The 14,875-nt window shown below is 41.1% G+C and overlaps 1 protein-coding gene across 1 annotated transcript in view; it reads right to left on the reverse strand.

The window, feature by feature from the left end:
* LOC135547601 (diacylglycerol kinase beta-like) overlaps positions 1–14,875 on the reverse strand; it is a 148,625-nt gene that overhangs the window by 50,852 nt on the left and 82,898 nt on the right. Inside the window, exons 18-20 of the mRNA XM_064976749.1 lie at positions 10,813–10,898; positions 10,479–10,568; positions 7,431–7,591 (exon numbers count right to left, since the gene is read on the reverse strand). Coding sequence (XP_064832821.1) covers positions 7,431–7,591; positions 10,479–10,568; positions 10,813–10,898 — 337 coding nt within the window. The remainder of the gene's footprint in view (positions 1–7,430; positions 7,592–10,478; positions 10,569–10,812; positions 10,899–14,875) is intronic.

Consider the following 14,875-nt stretch of genomic DNA (forward strand, 5'->3'; position numbering starts at 1 on the left):
TGTGAGATTATGTGAAATTGTGTGAGATTGTGTGAAGTTGTGTGAGATTGTGTGAAGTTGTGTGAGGTTGTGTGAAGTTGTGTGAGATTATGTGAGGTTGTGGCAAGTTGTGTGAGGTTATGTGAGGTTGTGGGAAGTTGTGGGAAGTTGTGTGAGATTGTGTGAGATTGTGTGAAGTTGTGTGAGGTTATGTGAAGTTGTGTGAGATTGTGTGAGGTTGTGGCAAGTTGTGTGAGGTTATGTGAGGTTGTGGGAAGTTGTGGGAAGTTGTGTGAGATTGTGTGAAGTTGTGTGAGGTTGTGTGAAGTTGTGTGAGATTATGTGAGGTTGTGGCAAGTTGTGTGAGGTTATGTGAGGTTATGTGAGGTTGTGGGAAGTTGTGGGAAGTTGTGTGAGATTGTGTGAAGTTGTGTGAGGTTATGTGAAGTTGTGTGAGATTGTGTGAGGTTGTGGCAAGTTGTGTGAGGTTATGTGAGGTTATGTGAGGTTATGTGAGGTTGTGGGAAGTTGTGGGAAGTTGTGTGAGATTGTGTGAGATTGTGTGAAGTTGTGTGAGGTTATGTGAGATTGTGTGAAGTTGTGTGAGATTATGTGAAGTTGTGTGAGGTTATGTGAAGTTGTGTGAGATTATGTGAAGTTGTATGAGGTTGTGTAAAGATGTGTGAGGTTGTGTGAGGTTGTGTGAGGTTGTGTGAGGTTGTGTGAAGTTGTGTGATGTTATGTGAAGTTGTGTGAGATTGTGTGAAGTTGTGTGAGATTATGTGAAGTTGTGTGAGGTTGTGTAAAGTTGTGTAAAGTTGTGTGAGGTTGTGTGAGGTTGTGTAAAGTTATGTGAAGTTGTGTGAAGTTGTGTGAGGTTGTGTGAAGTTGTGTAAAGTTGTGTGAAGTTGTGTGAGGTTGTGTGAAGTTGTGTGAGGTTGTGTGAGATTATGTGAGGTTGTGGCAAGTTGTGTGAGGTTGTGTAAAGTTGTGTGAGGTTGTGTGAAGTTGTGTGAAGTTGTGTGAGGTTGTGTAAAGTTGTGTAAAGTTGTGTGAGGGTATCTAGATTCATTTGAATTAGTTAGTTAAAACATTTTCTCTGTTTTTTACTGTATATGATGTGTATCTGTATATGTAAAGTAGTGTGTATATGTGTATATATAGCCAGTAGTGTGTATATGTGTATATGTGTATATATAGCTAGTAGTGTGTATCTGTGTATATATAGCCAGTAGTGTGTATATGTGTATCTGTGTATATATAGCCAGTAGTGTGTATATGTGTATCTGTGTATATATAGCCAGTAGTGTGTATATGTGTATATGTGTATATATAGCTAGTAGTGTGTATCTGTGTATATATAGCCAGTAGTGTGTATATGTGTATCTGTGTATATATAGCTAGTAGTGTGTATCTGTGTATATATAGCCAGTAGTGTGTATATGTGTATCTGTGTATATATAGCTAGTAGTGTGTATCTGTGTATATATAGCTAGTAGTGTGTATATGTGTATCTGTGCATATAAAGCTAGTAGTGTGTATCTGTGTATATATAGCCAGTAGTGTGTATATGTGTATCTGTGTATATATAGCTAGTAGTGTGTATATGTGTATCTGTGTATATATAGCTAGTAGTGTGTATCTGTATGTGTATAGTGGTGTGTATCTGTGTATCTGCATATGTATTGTAGTGTATATCTGTGTATATATAGCTAGTTGTGTGTATATGTGTAAATGTGTATGTATAGTATTGTGAATCTTGTCTATATAGCTGGTAGTGTGTATTTGTGTATCTGTGTATGTATAGTAGTGTGTATCTGTGTATATATAGCTAGTAGTGTATCTGTGTATGTATAATAGTGTGTATTTGTGTATATATAGCTAGTAGTGTGCATTTGTGTATCTGTGTATATATGGCTAGTAGTGTGCATATGTGTATATATAGCTAGTAGTGTGCATATGTGTATATATGCAGTTGAAGTCTGAAGTTTACAAACACTTAGGTTGGAGTCATTAAAACTTGTTTCTCAACCACTCCACAAATTTCTTGTTAACAAACTATAGTTTTGGGAAGTCGGTCAGGACATCTACTTTGTGCATGACGCAAGTAATTTTTCCAACAATTGTTTACAGACAAATTATTTCACTTATAATTCACTGTATCACAATTCCAGTGGGTCAGAAGTTTACATACATTAAGTTGACTGTGCATTTATACAGCTTGGAAAATAACAGAAATTATGTCATGGCTTTAGAAGCTTCTGATAGGCTAATTGAGTCAATTGGAGTTGTACCTGTGGATGTATTTCTAGGCCTACCTTGAAATCAGCCAAGACCTCAGAAAATAAATTGTAGACCTCTACAAGTCTGGTTCATCCTTGGGAGCAATTTCCAAACGCCTGAAGGTACCACGCTCATCTGTACAAACAATAATACGCAAGTATAAACACCATGGGACCACACAGCCGTCATACCGCTCAGGAAGCAGATGTCTTCTGTCTTCTGCCTTAGAGATGAACGTACTTTGGTGAGAAAAGTGCAAATCAATCCCAGAAAAAAAAGCAAAGGACATTGTGAAGATGCTGGAGGAAACGGGTACAAAATGATCTATATCCACAATAAAACAAGTCCAATATCGACATAACCTGAAATGCCGCTCACTGCTCCAAAATCGCCATAAAATAGCCAGACTACGGTTTGCAACTGCACATGGGGACAAAGATCATACTTTTTGGAGAAATGTCCTCTGGTCTGATGAAACAAAAATAGAACTGTTTGGCCATAATGACCATCGTTATGTTTGGAGGAAAAAGGGGGAGAATTGCAAGCCAAAGAACACCATCCCAACTGTGAAGCACGGGGTGGCAGCATCATGTTTCAGGGTTGCTTTGCTGCAGGAGTGACTGGTGCACTTCACAAAATAGATGGCATCATGATGGAGGAAAATTATGTGGGTATATTAACGCGACATCTCATGACACCAGTCAGGAAATTGAAACTTGGTCGCAAATGGGTCTTCCAAATGGACAGTGACCTCAAGCATACTTCCAAAGTTGTGGCAAAATGGCTTAAGGACAACAAAGTCAAGGTATTGGAGTGGCCATCTCAAAGCCCTGACCTCAATCCCATAGAACATTTGTTGGCAGAACTGAACAAGTGTGTGCGAGCAAGGAGGCCTACAAACCTGACTCAGTTACACCAGCTCTGTCAGGAGGAATCGGCCAAAATTCACATAACTTATTGTGGGAAGCTTGTGGAAGGCTACCTGAAACGTTTGACCCAAGTTCAACAATTTGAAGTCAATGTACCAAATACTAATTGACTATATGTAAACTTCTGACCCACTGGGAATTTGATGCAAGAACAACTATTATTCTGACATTTCACATTCTTAAAATAAAGTGGTGATCCTAACTGACCGAAGACAGGGAATCTTTACTAGGATTAAATGTCAGGAATTGTGAAAAACTGAGTTAAAATGTATTTGGCTAAGGTGTATGTAAACTTCCAACTTCAACTGTAGCTAGTAGTGTGTATCTGTGCATGTACAGTAGTGTGTATGGTTTCTATGTGGGTTCACAAACAGAGAAACAGATAGGTTGAGGGCTGGTGGCTGTTTCCCTCCTATCTGGCCAGGTGTCACTCAGCACGGTCATTCATTACCGAGGTAACCCGGTCGGGCCTGGCAGCCGCTATCTTCCCGTCACTGATACTTCCTCTGACCTTCAGCGTGTTGCCAGCACTACTCCCTTAATTTCTCTCTTTCTCCCCCCTTCCTCCCCCACCGCTCCTCTAACCTTCACTTCCTCTACCCTCCCTAGAGGCCTGGCCTGGCCGTCCTCTGAGCAAGCACTACACAACCTGCTGTTGACACACAGGTCAGGTCACTGTGGATCAGATCCCCAGTCCATAGAGTAACATGGTGGATAAGAAGCTGTAACTAATGCATAACCAGCCAGAAGGCCAGAGAGCATTACATGACGGGGCCAGAGCCAGGCACTCCCAGGCCCTCTCTTCTTCTCATAGCTAGCGAGAGAGCCACGCTTGGAGAGCAGATGGCTTGTTGATGGCAGGAAAGATAGTCAGGTTTCATCGTTCTCTCACACCCTGAAGTGATCGGCTTCCTCAGACTGAGGGGCTGGGGTGAGGAAAGTGTGAGGAAGGAGTGAGGACACTTCGTTATTGGCTGCTGACATAGTGTGATTTCCCAGAGTGATGGTTGGGAATGGGATCACTCAGGGCTCAGGGATAATGTAATGCACTTTAGGAGTGTATGGATGGAGTGCCTATAATGCCTACTGTAAAGGCAAGGCAGGGAGGGAAGCCTTGCAGATTTCTATGGGGATGTGTGACTGAAGTGGGGCTGAATTGTTTGAATCACAGGTGGGTTAAGAGGGCAAGGCAAGGTAGGGAATGAAGTTTTGACATTTTCTCTCGGGATGTGGGACTGAAGTGGGTCCAGGGATTGGGTTGAAACCCAAGGTGCCTGCCACACGTACATGTAGGTTGGTGCTTCTTAATTCATTGGGGAAGAAGGGTCCGTGGCAATGGCTGGAGTGTAATTAGTGGAATGGCATCAAATACATCACACAGTTTCCAAGTGTTTGATGCAATTCCATTCGCTCCGTTCCAGCCATTATTATGAGCCGTCCTCCCCTCACCAGCCTCCTGTGATGTAGACTCCTCTCCAATCTGATCTGTGTGTGTCAGGACTTCTGCCGAAGTCGTTGCCTCTCCTTGTTCGGGCGGTGCTCGGCGTTCGACGTCACCGGTCTTCTAGCCATCATTGATCCTTTTTTCATTTTCCATTGGTTTTGTCTTGTCTTCCCACACACCTGTTTTCAATCCCATTCATTACCTGTTGTGTATTTAACCCTCTGTTTCCCCTCATGTCTTTGTCAGAGATTGTTTTATTGTCAGTGTAGTGTGAGTGTTGTATAGGTGCGCGTCGGGTCCTCGTACCCATGTTTTGTTTGTTTGTACATTTATTGTTATGGAGCATACTCTTGGAACTTTATTAAAAGACTCCATTTGACTCTCCTGCGCCTGACTTCCCTGCCACCTATTACACCTATGCATGACAGTGTGTTTATAGTGCTGACTGAGAGTTAATGTTAATGCAGTCTCTGTATAGTGAAGCCTTCTCGTTAAAGGCTTGTTTTCCTCGAGGCAATCTTCAGTCAGCGTCATTGCATCCAGATCAAACTTAGTTGACAATGACCAGAGTTGTTAAACAGGAATTTGATAGATCAAAATACTTCATGGTCAAGATTTTATATGAAGCTCTTCTCAATATGGATTTATGTTTGACTCTTCTTAGGATGTAGGTTGCATGATTATTAGATTTAATTTGTTATTTAATATGATCAAGCTTAAGTGTGTACTTAATGCAAAGCACTGATGCCCAAAAGCATTACAAAGTAATCTGAGGCAGACAACAAAATAGCAATACCACAAAGCATCTTTATCTCCAGCCTAGAGCGTTCTCCCAGTCACTACGACTACCATGTCATCTACAATTAACTTACTGTGCAAGTAACATATGACAGTTGAGATTCGAAAATTGGCCTTGAGAGCGCCAACGCCATGGCAACCCAATCCCCGGCCTTTCGAAGGGAAGTCTGTGAGTGTGATGGCAGGAAGTGCTGCCCCAATATGGGTATGGATATTGAACCCGATTCTGGGCCACCAATGATTACAACATTATATGGCGTGACTGAGTCACAGTGCTAGCGCTCGTTTGCTCAGGTGTCATTGGTGCCCAGATACGCAGCCATCTGTCCCTGGCTGCTGGAGTCACTGTGATGCGATCTGTTGCCCTGGGATAGGGCCATGCCGTATTGGATCATAGTGCCATCTACAACATAGGAATAGCATTGGTCTAAGCGGATTACATAAACACAGAATCCTTCAAAGGGATCAGAATTTGAGCTTAAAAGGTCCTCTGAGAAACACAGAATGTATATATAGTTTAGCGGACAGTAAATGGACTGTAAATAACAATTATATCATCAATAACAGTTTAAAACATAGCCAGCGCTTCATTAGACATGGTGTACAGCCGGGATAGATACTAGACAGTGGCTGCAACCAAAGTATGGACCATTCTGGCACTGGCACTACCATCCACCAGCCCACATCTGAATCACATAGAGGGGGTCCCCTGGCCACACCCTGGCCATTCTGACACAGGCATCACATGGTGGAGAAACATCCATTGTCTAGATAGAAAGGTCAGAGGCTTGGCCATTTGCTGATATAATACACATTATAATTAGAGCATGTTGTCTTTCCGTTCAGTCAGCAATATGCTGAGATCAAGTACTGAAATCAGTAAGCTGCTTTTGAAAGAGTTCCTAGCCTGATTTCTGATCTGTTGGTGCTATATTATCTGTATTAGCACATAGGAGCTGTCTGTACAGTACAAACAGATCCGGGACCAGCTTGCTAGGGTGTACCCATAATGCAGCAGTAACAAAAGGGTAGAATGCTTGTGTTTGGCAGAAACCTAGTGAATATGTGGCAGGCGTGGGACCAGTGGGATGCCGGGTTGCATAACATCACAGTAGTCCATGGTAACCCTGCCAAGCTAGCCCCTTCCTCCCTGCTCCTCATCCTACCTGTGATTGGTCCAGACATATTATGTACCAAGCACACTTCGGCTTAGTCCCACTATCTACTCCTGATGTGTATTTTTAGGCGTCCGTGTAATGATACCTGGTGGGCTTGAAGAAAATAAAGACAGGAAAGACCATAAAAGGGATTGTACCCTTCAAATGAGGTGCTGCAGACACCTTATAGTTAAGCAACCGTAGCTTTAATGACAGATATAGGAAACATCCATCTGAAGTGTCAGGGATTGACAGAGAGACAACAAGACAAGAACTGAGACAGAATTCATTTGACCTCGTCCCTCTGGTCCCTCTAGTGTAATACGTTTGTGGCAAGCCCATGGCCGTTGGTTTCAACAAACGAGCAAAGAGTAGAGTGATAACAGGTTGCTAAGCAACAGGGACAATGGCGATGTTGGTTCCTTCCCTTTAAAAGGGGAAACAGTAATTAACCTGCTTGAGAGGCTAAGAAACCACCAGTGATTTTGCAAATTGTTTAACTCCTGCTGGTATAGGCAATCCCATACTGTAGCATAGTACTGGGCCTATGTCCTGCTTCTGTTTTGATCTGAATATGGAACGGCAGGTAGGATTGTGTGTGTGAGTGTTTTTAAGGATAAAAATTTGAAGTTGGAAATTGGTTCTGCATGTGATGAGTTCTGCATGTGATTGGTTCTGCATGTCAACAAAAATTTCCTGGTGAACCTGATAAACAGAGTGTGTGTGCGTGTGTGTGTGTGTGTGTGTGTGTGTGTGTGTGTGTGTGTGTGTGTGTGTGTGTGTGTGTGTGTGTGTGTGTGTGTGTGTGTGTGTGTGTGTGTGTGTAGTCTGTTCTCTCACCACTCCGATGGAGAAGTAGTTGTTGACGATGCTGTTGGGGACTGGGTCTCCCTTCTCCTCCTTGTCTACAGGGATAATGTCGATGTTCCATCGGTCCAGCATCATATCTGTGCTGTGTTCTATGTCCCGCAGAAACTTCAGCAGGCTGCCTCCCTCATAACCTACAGGACAGGACAGAGAGACGGGTGAGACATGACACAGGGAGATACAGTCATCACACACTAAGGTCACCCACACTGTCAGACCCAGGCTCTCAGAACAAGTTTTATTAATTCAATAAGATCTAGTATTCATCAAAATGTATAGTGCTTTCTGTATTCCATTTCACGTGAGGTCAGAGGCCTTGGATTCCTAGAAGCAAGCAAAGAGAAAACTAAGATTGAGTGGTGAGAAGGGAGTACATCTGAAAGCCTCACACTGACAAAACAGCCTAATGGCAGACAGTATGGGTGTACACAATAGAGTCATTGTGGCCTTATGTCCCAGAGGGCATGAAGAGGAGTTGGTAAGTAAGTACACTACCATGGGATAGAACTCCTAACCTCCAGGCCTCTCTGAGAGAGACTCTTGGTAAACTCCAAAAAATGCTGTGTTAAAAAACACCCAATTTGGGTTCTTTGGTAACCCAGCACTGGGTAAATATTGGACAACACACGCTGGGATATTTTTACCAAGCCAGTTACGTGAATAACCCAACATGCTGGGTTGTTGGGATTACCCAAACATGGTTTCATGTAAATATTAGTTGGTTATTTTTTACTGTCATGCTGGGTTGACATGCAGCCTGGTCTTTCTTAATGTACAGTAATATAAAGTTATTTCAGGAGGCGTGGCTTATTAGAGGTGTGGCTTATTAGAGGTGTGGCTTTCAGATAGATCGTATTGACAACCTGTGAGAGTTTTTTTGCATTTGACAAAATCTTCTAGAGTATTAAGATTACTTATTACATATTATAACAAGATGGTATCTTTCCCAACAACTGGATTTGCATAAGCTTTTAGGGATTTTATACATTTCTGTCAGCCTGATTGAAGCTACAAAAATGTCAATGTTCAACCTTAACATGTGATAACTATACAGCAGAACAGACTAACTTGAATTACATACACTATAATAACTCTAATAGGTGGCTAAAAATAACTATCTGAAAGCCACTCCCTTGCTAAACCTTGCCTCCAGTCTTCTGATCTGACCTGCTGGATCACAATAACCCAGCATCAACAAACCAAGTGACCCAATGCCTGCCACCCAGCAGTTGGGTCAAACAAATTAACCAGCAGTTGAGTCAACCTAACAAGCCAGCATTTGGGTCAACCAAACAACCTAGCATTTTTTAGAGTGTAGAGGTAGACAGTAGAGGCATACACAATAGAGTCATCATTATACGGTGTCATGGGATAGAACTCCCGAACCCTGGGGGGCTCCGGTGAGCGAGTCCTCTGTTGGAGACCAAGTGGGTCTGAACCACAATTACTCTAATGATGACTGTGATCAGTACTGCTGAGAGGTGGACCGGGGTGTTAGGGTTACACCAGTGGCTGTCATGGAGGTGTGAGCGTCTAATGAGGACCCATCACTCAGAGCACCAGGGGACTTTAACACTCACATGGCGACCCATCCTGAGAGCCAGGGTTCATGTGTGATGGCACTTGTTCCCCCTCCTGTGCTCCAGACCTGGATTCACGTAATATCTGAAATCTTTCAAATAATGGAACTTTGCCTGATTTTTTTCAAAAACAATGTGAACCCAGGTCTGCACCAGGGGACGTTGACACTGAGAGCCGAGGCCCATGTGTGCTGACACACATTTTCCCCCATGTGCTCTCCAACAGTCTGAGCTCACACTTTTCCTCCCTCATGTACATTTCCTAAATCACAGAGGGAGAAAGCAATGATGATGTAATGTAAGAAGCCAATTAGCCTACTTTATACCCTGAAGATTTAACAAAAAAGCTCACGACTACATATGGCACAATAGCATGCTCTTTCATGTTTGCTTACAAGCATATTCCACTATACGTGATGCACACATATGCTTACATACAGCCCAGTCCTGACTGATATAGTTACAAAACAGGCCAAATACATCTGTCATATAACATCTGCCAGTTAACAGGAGATCAATAGGAGATTGTATCACCAAACCCAATTTAGATGATTGGTTTACTATGCTAGGAATTCAAACGCATGTGCAGTATGTTTCTACAAACAGACAACTGTGACACAGTACATCCCTCACAGTCCCAGCTTTTGTATCTATTACTGTACAATCTGCAAATACGGTCATAACACTTAAATGTCTTCATAGAAAGAATCCAATTCCTTTTAAAATATATATTTTTGACGAGATAATGTATTCAACTGGTGCTTGGTCAAAAAGCCCCTGGGAACTAACTGTCCATTTAGTTTCCAAACATCAGATCATAAGCCTGCTGCCTGGCTAAAGTGCTCAGCTGGTCTCTACTCTACACAAGCCAGGGTTAGGTCAAGCAGTCTGTCATAATCAGGGTCGCAATCATTGGCCAAAAAAACAGGCCTAGTCAATGAGACTATATAAGAACTCTGCTTTGCATTATAGAACACTTTCAAATTAGCTCTATGAGGATGTGTTTAGGACAGTGGAGGCTGGTGGAAGGATATATAGGAGGACAACCTCATTGTAATGGCTGGAATGGAATTCATGGAACGGAGTCAAACGTGGTTTCAATATGTGTGAAGTGCTTGATACCGCCCATTTATTTCATTCCAGCCATTACAATGAGCCTGTCCTCCTATAGCTCCTCCCACCAGCCTCCACTGGTTTAGAACCACAAGAACTCAACAGGTGCATTGTGAAGATATTGAGGAAAATATTGCTGATGGGAGCTTTCAGTGAGTAAAATAATACTCACACTGCGATCTATGTACACACACACACACACACACACACACACACACACACACACACACACACACACACACACACACACACACACACACACACACACACACACACACACGCACACACACACACACACACACACACACACACACACACAGCTTCTCACCTCCGCCCCAACGTAGACATCTTGCCAGGTCGTTCCCTGTGCCCAGAGGGAGGATAGCCACAGGGGGATCTTTTGCAAAGTTGGCCTTGTCTGCAGATGGACAGATAATGATAAGATAATAATTACAATTCTGATGGAGAATTAATTTCTCTGAATGATTTCAGAGAAAGAACACTAAGGTGTAGCCAGAGTAGTGTACAGTATAGTATTATAGTGTTCTATGTATATCAGGCACACACACACACACACACACACACACACACACACACACACACACAAATATTTTACTGTGTTCATGTATAATGAATGAGAAATCCAATAGATTGAGACACACCAATACAGTCTAAAATCCATCCCACTGTCCCGTCCCCTCCACATGCCAGCACCTGGAAATTAGGGACATCATGGAAGAAGTTGAGCCTGTGAAGACATAAATACATAAATATACAAATACACACACATACATACAGAGAGACAATACAGAAATACACTATGGAAAAAGAAGGAAAAGCACATCAGAAATCAGCTCAATGTAAGAATCCATAGAATCAAACCACTTCTGGGAAAATTGGAACACACTAAACAAACAGCAACATGAAGAGTTATCTATTCAAACATAGATGTATAGATAAACCACTCTATAACAAAGAACAAACTGCAAAAACATATACATGATCAAATACACATTTTAGAATGCACTATTAAAGACTACCAGAACCAAACAGATTCTCCAATTACATTGAATGAACTCCAGGACAAAATACAAACCCTCCAACCCAAAAAGGCCTGCGGTGTTGATGGCATACTAAATGAAATCATAACATATACAGACCACAAATTCAAATGGTTATTCTTAAACTCTTCAACATTATCCTGAGCTCTGGCATCTTCCACTATATTTGGAACCAAGGACTGATCACCCCAATCCACAAAAGTGGAGTGAAAATGGACCCCAATAACTCCTGTGGGATATGCGTCAACAACAACCTTGGGAAAATCCTCTGCATTATCATCAGTGGTGGAAAAAGTACCCAATTGTCATACTTAAAGTTAAGATACCCAGGAAAATACTACTTGAGTAAAAGTCTAAAAGTATTTGGTTTTAAATATACTTAAGTATCAAAAGTAAATGTAATTGATAAAATGTACTTAAGAATCAAAAAGTAAAAGTATAAATCCTTTCAAATTCCTTATATTAAGCAAACCAAACGGAACGATTTTATTGTTTTTTCTATTTACGGATAGCCAGGGGCACACTCCAACACTCAGACATAGTTTATAATCGAAGCATTTGTGTTTAGTGAATCTGCCAGATCAGGTAGTAGGGATGACCAGGGATGTTTTCTTGGTAAGTGCGTGAATTTGACCATTTTCTTGTCCTGCTAAACATTGAAAATGTAACAAGTACTTTTGGGTGTCAGGGAAAATGTATGGAGTAAAAAATACACAATTTTCTTCAGGAATGTAGTGAAGTAAAAGCAAAAGTAGTCAAAAATAATACTTTACAATTTAAGTACTTATACATAAAAAACAACTTAAGTAGCACTTTAAAGTATTTTTACTTAAGTACTTTACACCACTGATTATCATTAACAGAAGACTCGTACATTTACTCAGTGAAAAGAGTAAAAAATACACATTTTTCTTCAGGAATGTAGTGAAGTAAAAGTAAAAGTTGTCAAAAATAATACTTTACAATTTAAGTACTTATACATAAAAAACAACTTAAGTAAGCACTTTAAAGTATTTTTACTTAAGTACTTTACACCACTGATTATCATTAACCTCTCTGGCCCACCCGGGACGCAACCGCACCCCCTGCCAACAATAAATGCAAATGCGCTATGCCAAATGCTAATAGCACTCGTTAAAACTCAAACGTTCATTAAAATTCACATACAGGGTACTCAATTCAAGCTACACTCGTTGTGAATCTAGCCAACGAGTCAGATTTGTAAAATGCTTTTCGGCGAAAGCATGAGTAGCTATTATCTGATAGCAGGCAACACGCCGAAATACCAGAAGGGGACGTAAACAAAGGAATTAGCGTGGGCCGGCACTACACAAAACGCAGAAATAAAATATAAAACATTCATTACCTTTGACGAGATTCTTTCTTGGCACTCCTATATGTCCCATAAACATCACAATTGGGTATTTTTTTTCGATTAAATCGGTCCTTGTGTACCCGAAATGTCAATTTATGAACACCGTCAGATCCAGTAAAAACACATTTTTTTTAAATGCAACGTTATTTTTTTTTATTAAAAATGTTGCCTATAAACTTTGACAAAACACTTCAAACTACTTCTGTAATCCAACTTTAGGTATTACTAAACGTTAATAAACGATCAAATTGATCACGGAGCGATCTGTATTCAATAAGCACGAGTTTGGGTAACGTAACTAACTTTTCCGGTTCCAATGTTTACATCTGTGGACTTGACAACCGGATGTGGCTATTACTCAGATGACCAAGGATTTAGTTTAATCGAAATCACAACACTGGCGACATTGTGTGGAAGCTGTAGGAACTGTGATCTCACACTTAATTATTTTTCCTTCCAATAGACAATACATGGGCTGGCGGATTGATTTTTTCTTTGTCGATTTAGTGACCAGGTTTTCTGGCGATTTTGACCACGGAACTCGTTCTGTTATAGTCACAGACACCATTGAACCAGTTCTAGAAACTTCAGAGTGTTTTCTATGCACACATACTAATCATATGCATATACTATATTCCTGGCATGAGTAGCAGGACGTTGAAATGTTACGCGATTTTTAACAGAATGTTGAAAAAAGTAGCCCGAGAGGTGCAGCAGACTCGTACATTTACTCAGTGAAAACAATATACTGAGCAAATGTCAAATTGGCTTTTTACCAAATTACCGTATGACAGACCACGTATTCATCTTATACACCCCAATGTAAAAAACAAACAAACCAAAACAAAGGTAAAGTCTTTGCTCATGCTGTGTTGAGTGCAAAAAAGCTTTTGACTCAATTTGGCATAAGGGTCTGCTATACAAATTGATGGAAAGCAGTGTTGGGGGAAAACACACAACATTACAAAATCCATGTACACAAACAACAAGTGTGCGGTTAAAATGGGCAAAAAAACACACATTAATTTCCATGGGGCCGTGGGGTGAGACAGGGTTGCAGGTCGAGCCCCACTCTCTTCAACATACAGTTGAAGTCGGAAGTTTACATACATCTTAGCCAAATAGTTTTAAACTCAGTTTTTCACAATTCCTGACATTTAATCATAGTAAAACTTCCCTGTCTTAGGTCGGTTAGGATCACCACATTATTTTAGGAATGTGAAATGTCAGAATAATAGTAGAGAGAATGATTTATTTCAGCTTTTATTTCTTGCATCACATTCCCAGTGGGTCAGAAGTTTACATACACTCAATTAGTATTTGGTAGCATTGCCTTCAAATTGTTTAACTTGGGTCAAAGGTTTTGGGTAGCCTTCCACAAGCTTCCCACAATAAGTTGGGTGAATTTTGGCCCATTTATCCTGACAGAGCTGGTGTAACTGAGTCAGGTTTGTCGGCCTCCTTGCTAACACACGCTTTTTCAGTTCTGCCAACAAATGTTCTATAGGTTTGAGGTCAGAGCGTTGTGATGGCCACTCCAATACCTTGATTTTGTTGTCCTTAAGCCATTTTGCTACAACTTTGGAAGTATGCTTGGGGTCATTGTCCATTTGGAAGACCCATTTGCGACAAAGCTTCAACTTCCTGACTGATGTCATGAGATGTTGCTTCAGTATATTCACAGAATTTTCCCTCAACATGATGACATCTATTTTGTGAAGTGCACCAGTCACTCCTGCAGCAAAGCACCACCACAGCATGATGCTGCCACCCCCGTGCTTCACGGTTGGGATGGTGTTCTTCAACTTGCAAGCCTCCTCCTTTTTCCTTTCAAACATTACGATGGTCGTTATGGCCAAACAGTTCTATTTTTGTTTCACCAGACCAGAGGACATTACTCATACAAAAAAGCATAACCTTTGTCCCCTTGTGCAGTTGCAAACCGTAGTCTGACTTCTTTATGGCAGTTTTGGAGCAGTGGCTTCTTCTTTGCATTGGCTGATTTATTTTGTTTTCCCATGATGTCAAGCAAAGAGGCACTGAGTTTGAAGGTAGGTCTTGAAATACATCCACAGGTACACCTCCAATTGACTCAAATGATGTCAATTAGCCTATCAGAAGCTTCTAAAGCAATGACATAATTTTCTGGAATTTTGCAAGCTGTTTAAAGGCACAGTGGAAGTGGATCTTTAATTGAAGAACAAACAGCAATGTGAATACCATCCATATTTATGTTTATTTATTTTCCCTTTTGTATTTTAACTATTTGCACCTCGTTACAGCGTTTAG

This window comes from Oncorhynchus masou, chromosome 10 (genome assembly GCF_036934945.1).
Source record: "Oncorhynchus masou masou isolate Uvic2021 chromosome 10, UVic_Omas_1.1, whole genome shotgun sequence".
NCBI classification, from domain to species: domain Eukaryota; kingdom Metazoa; phylum Chordata; class Actinopteri; order Salmoniformes; family Salmonidae; genus Oncorhynchus; species Oncorhynchus masou.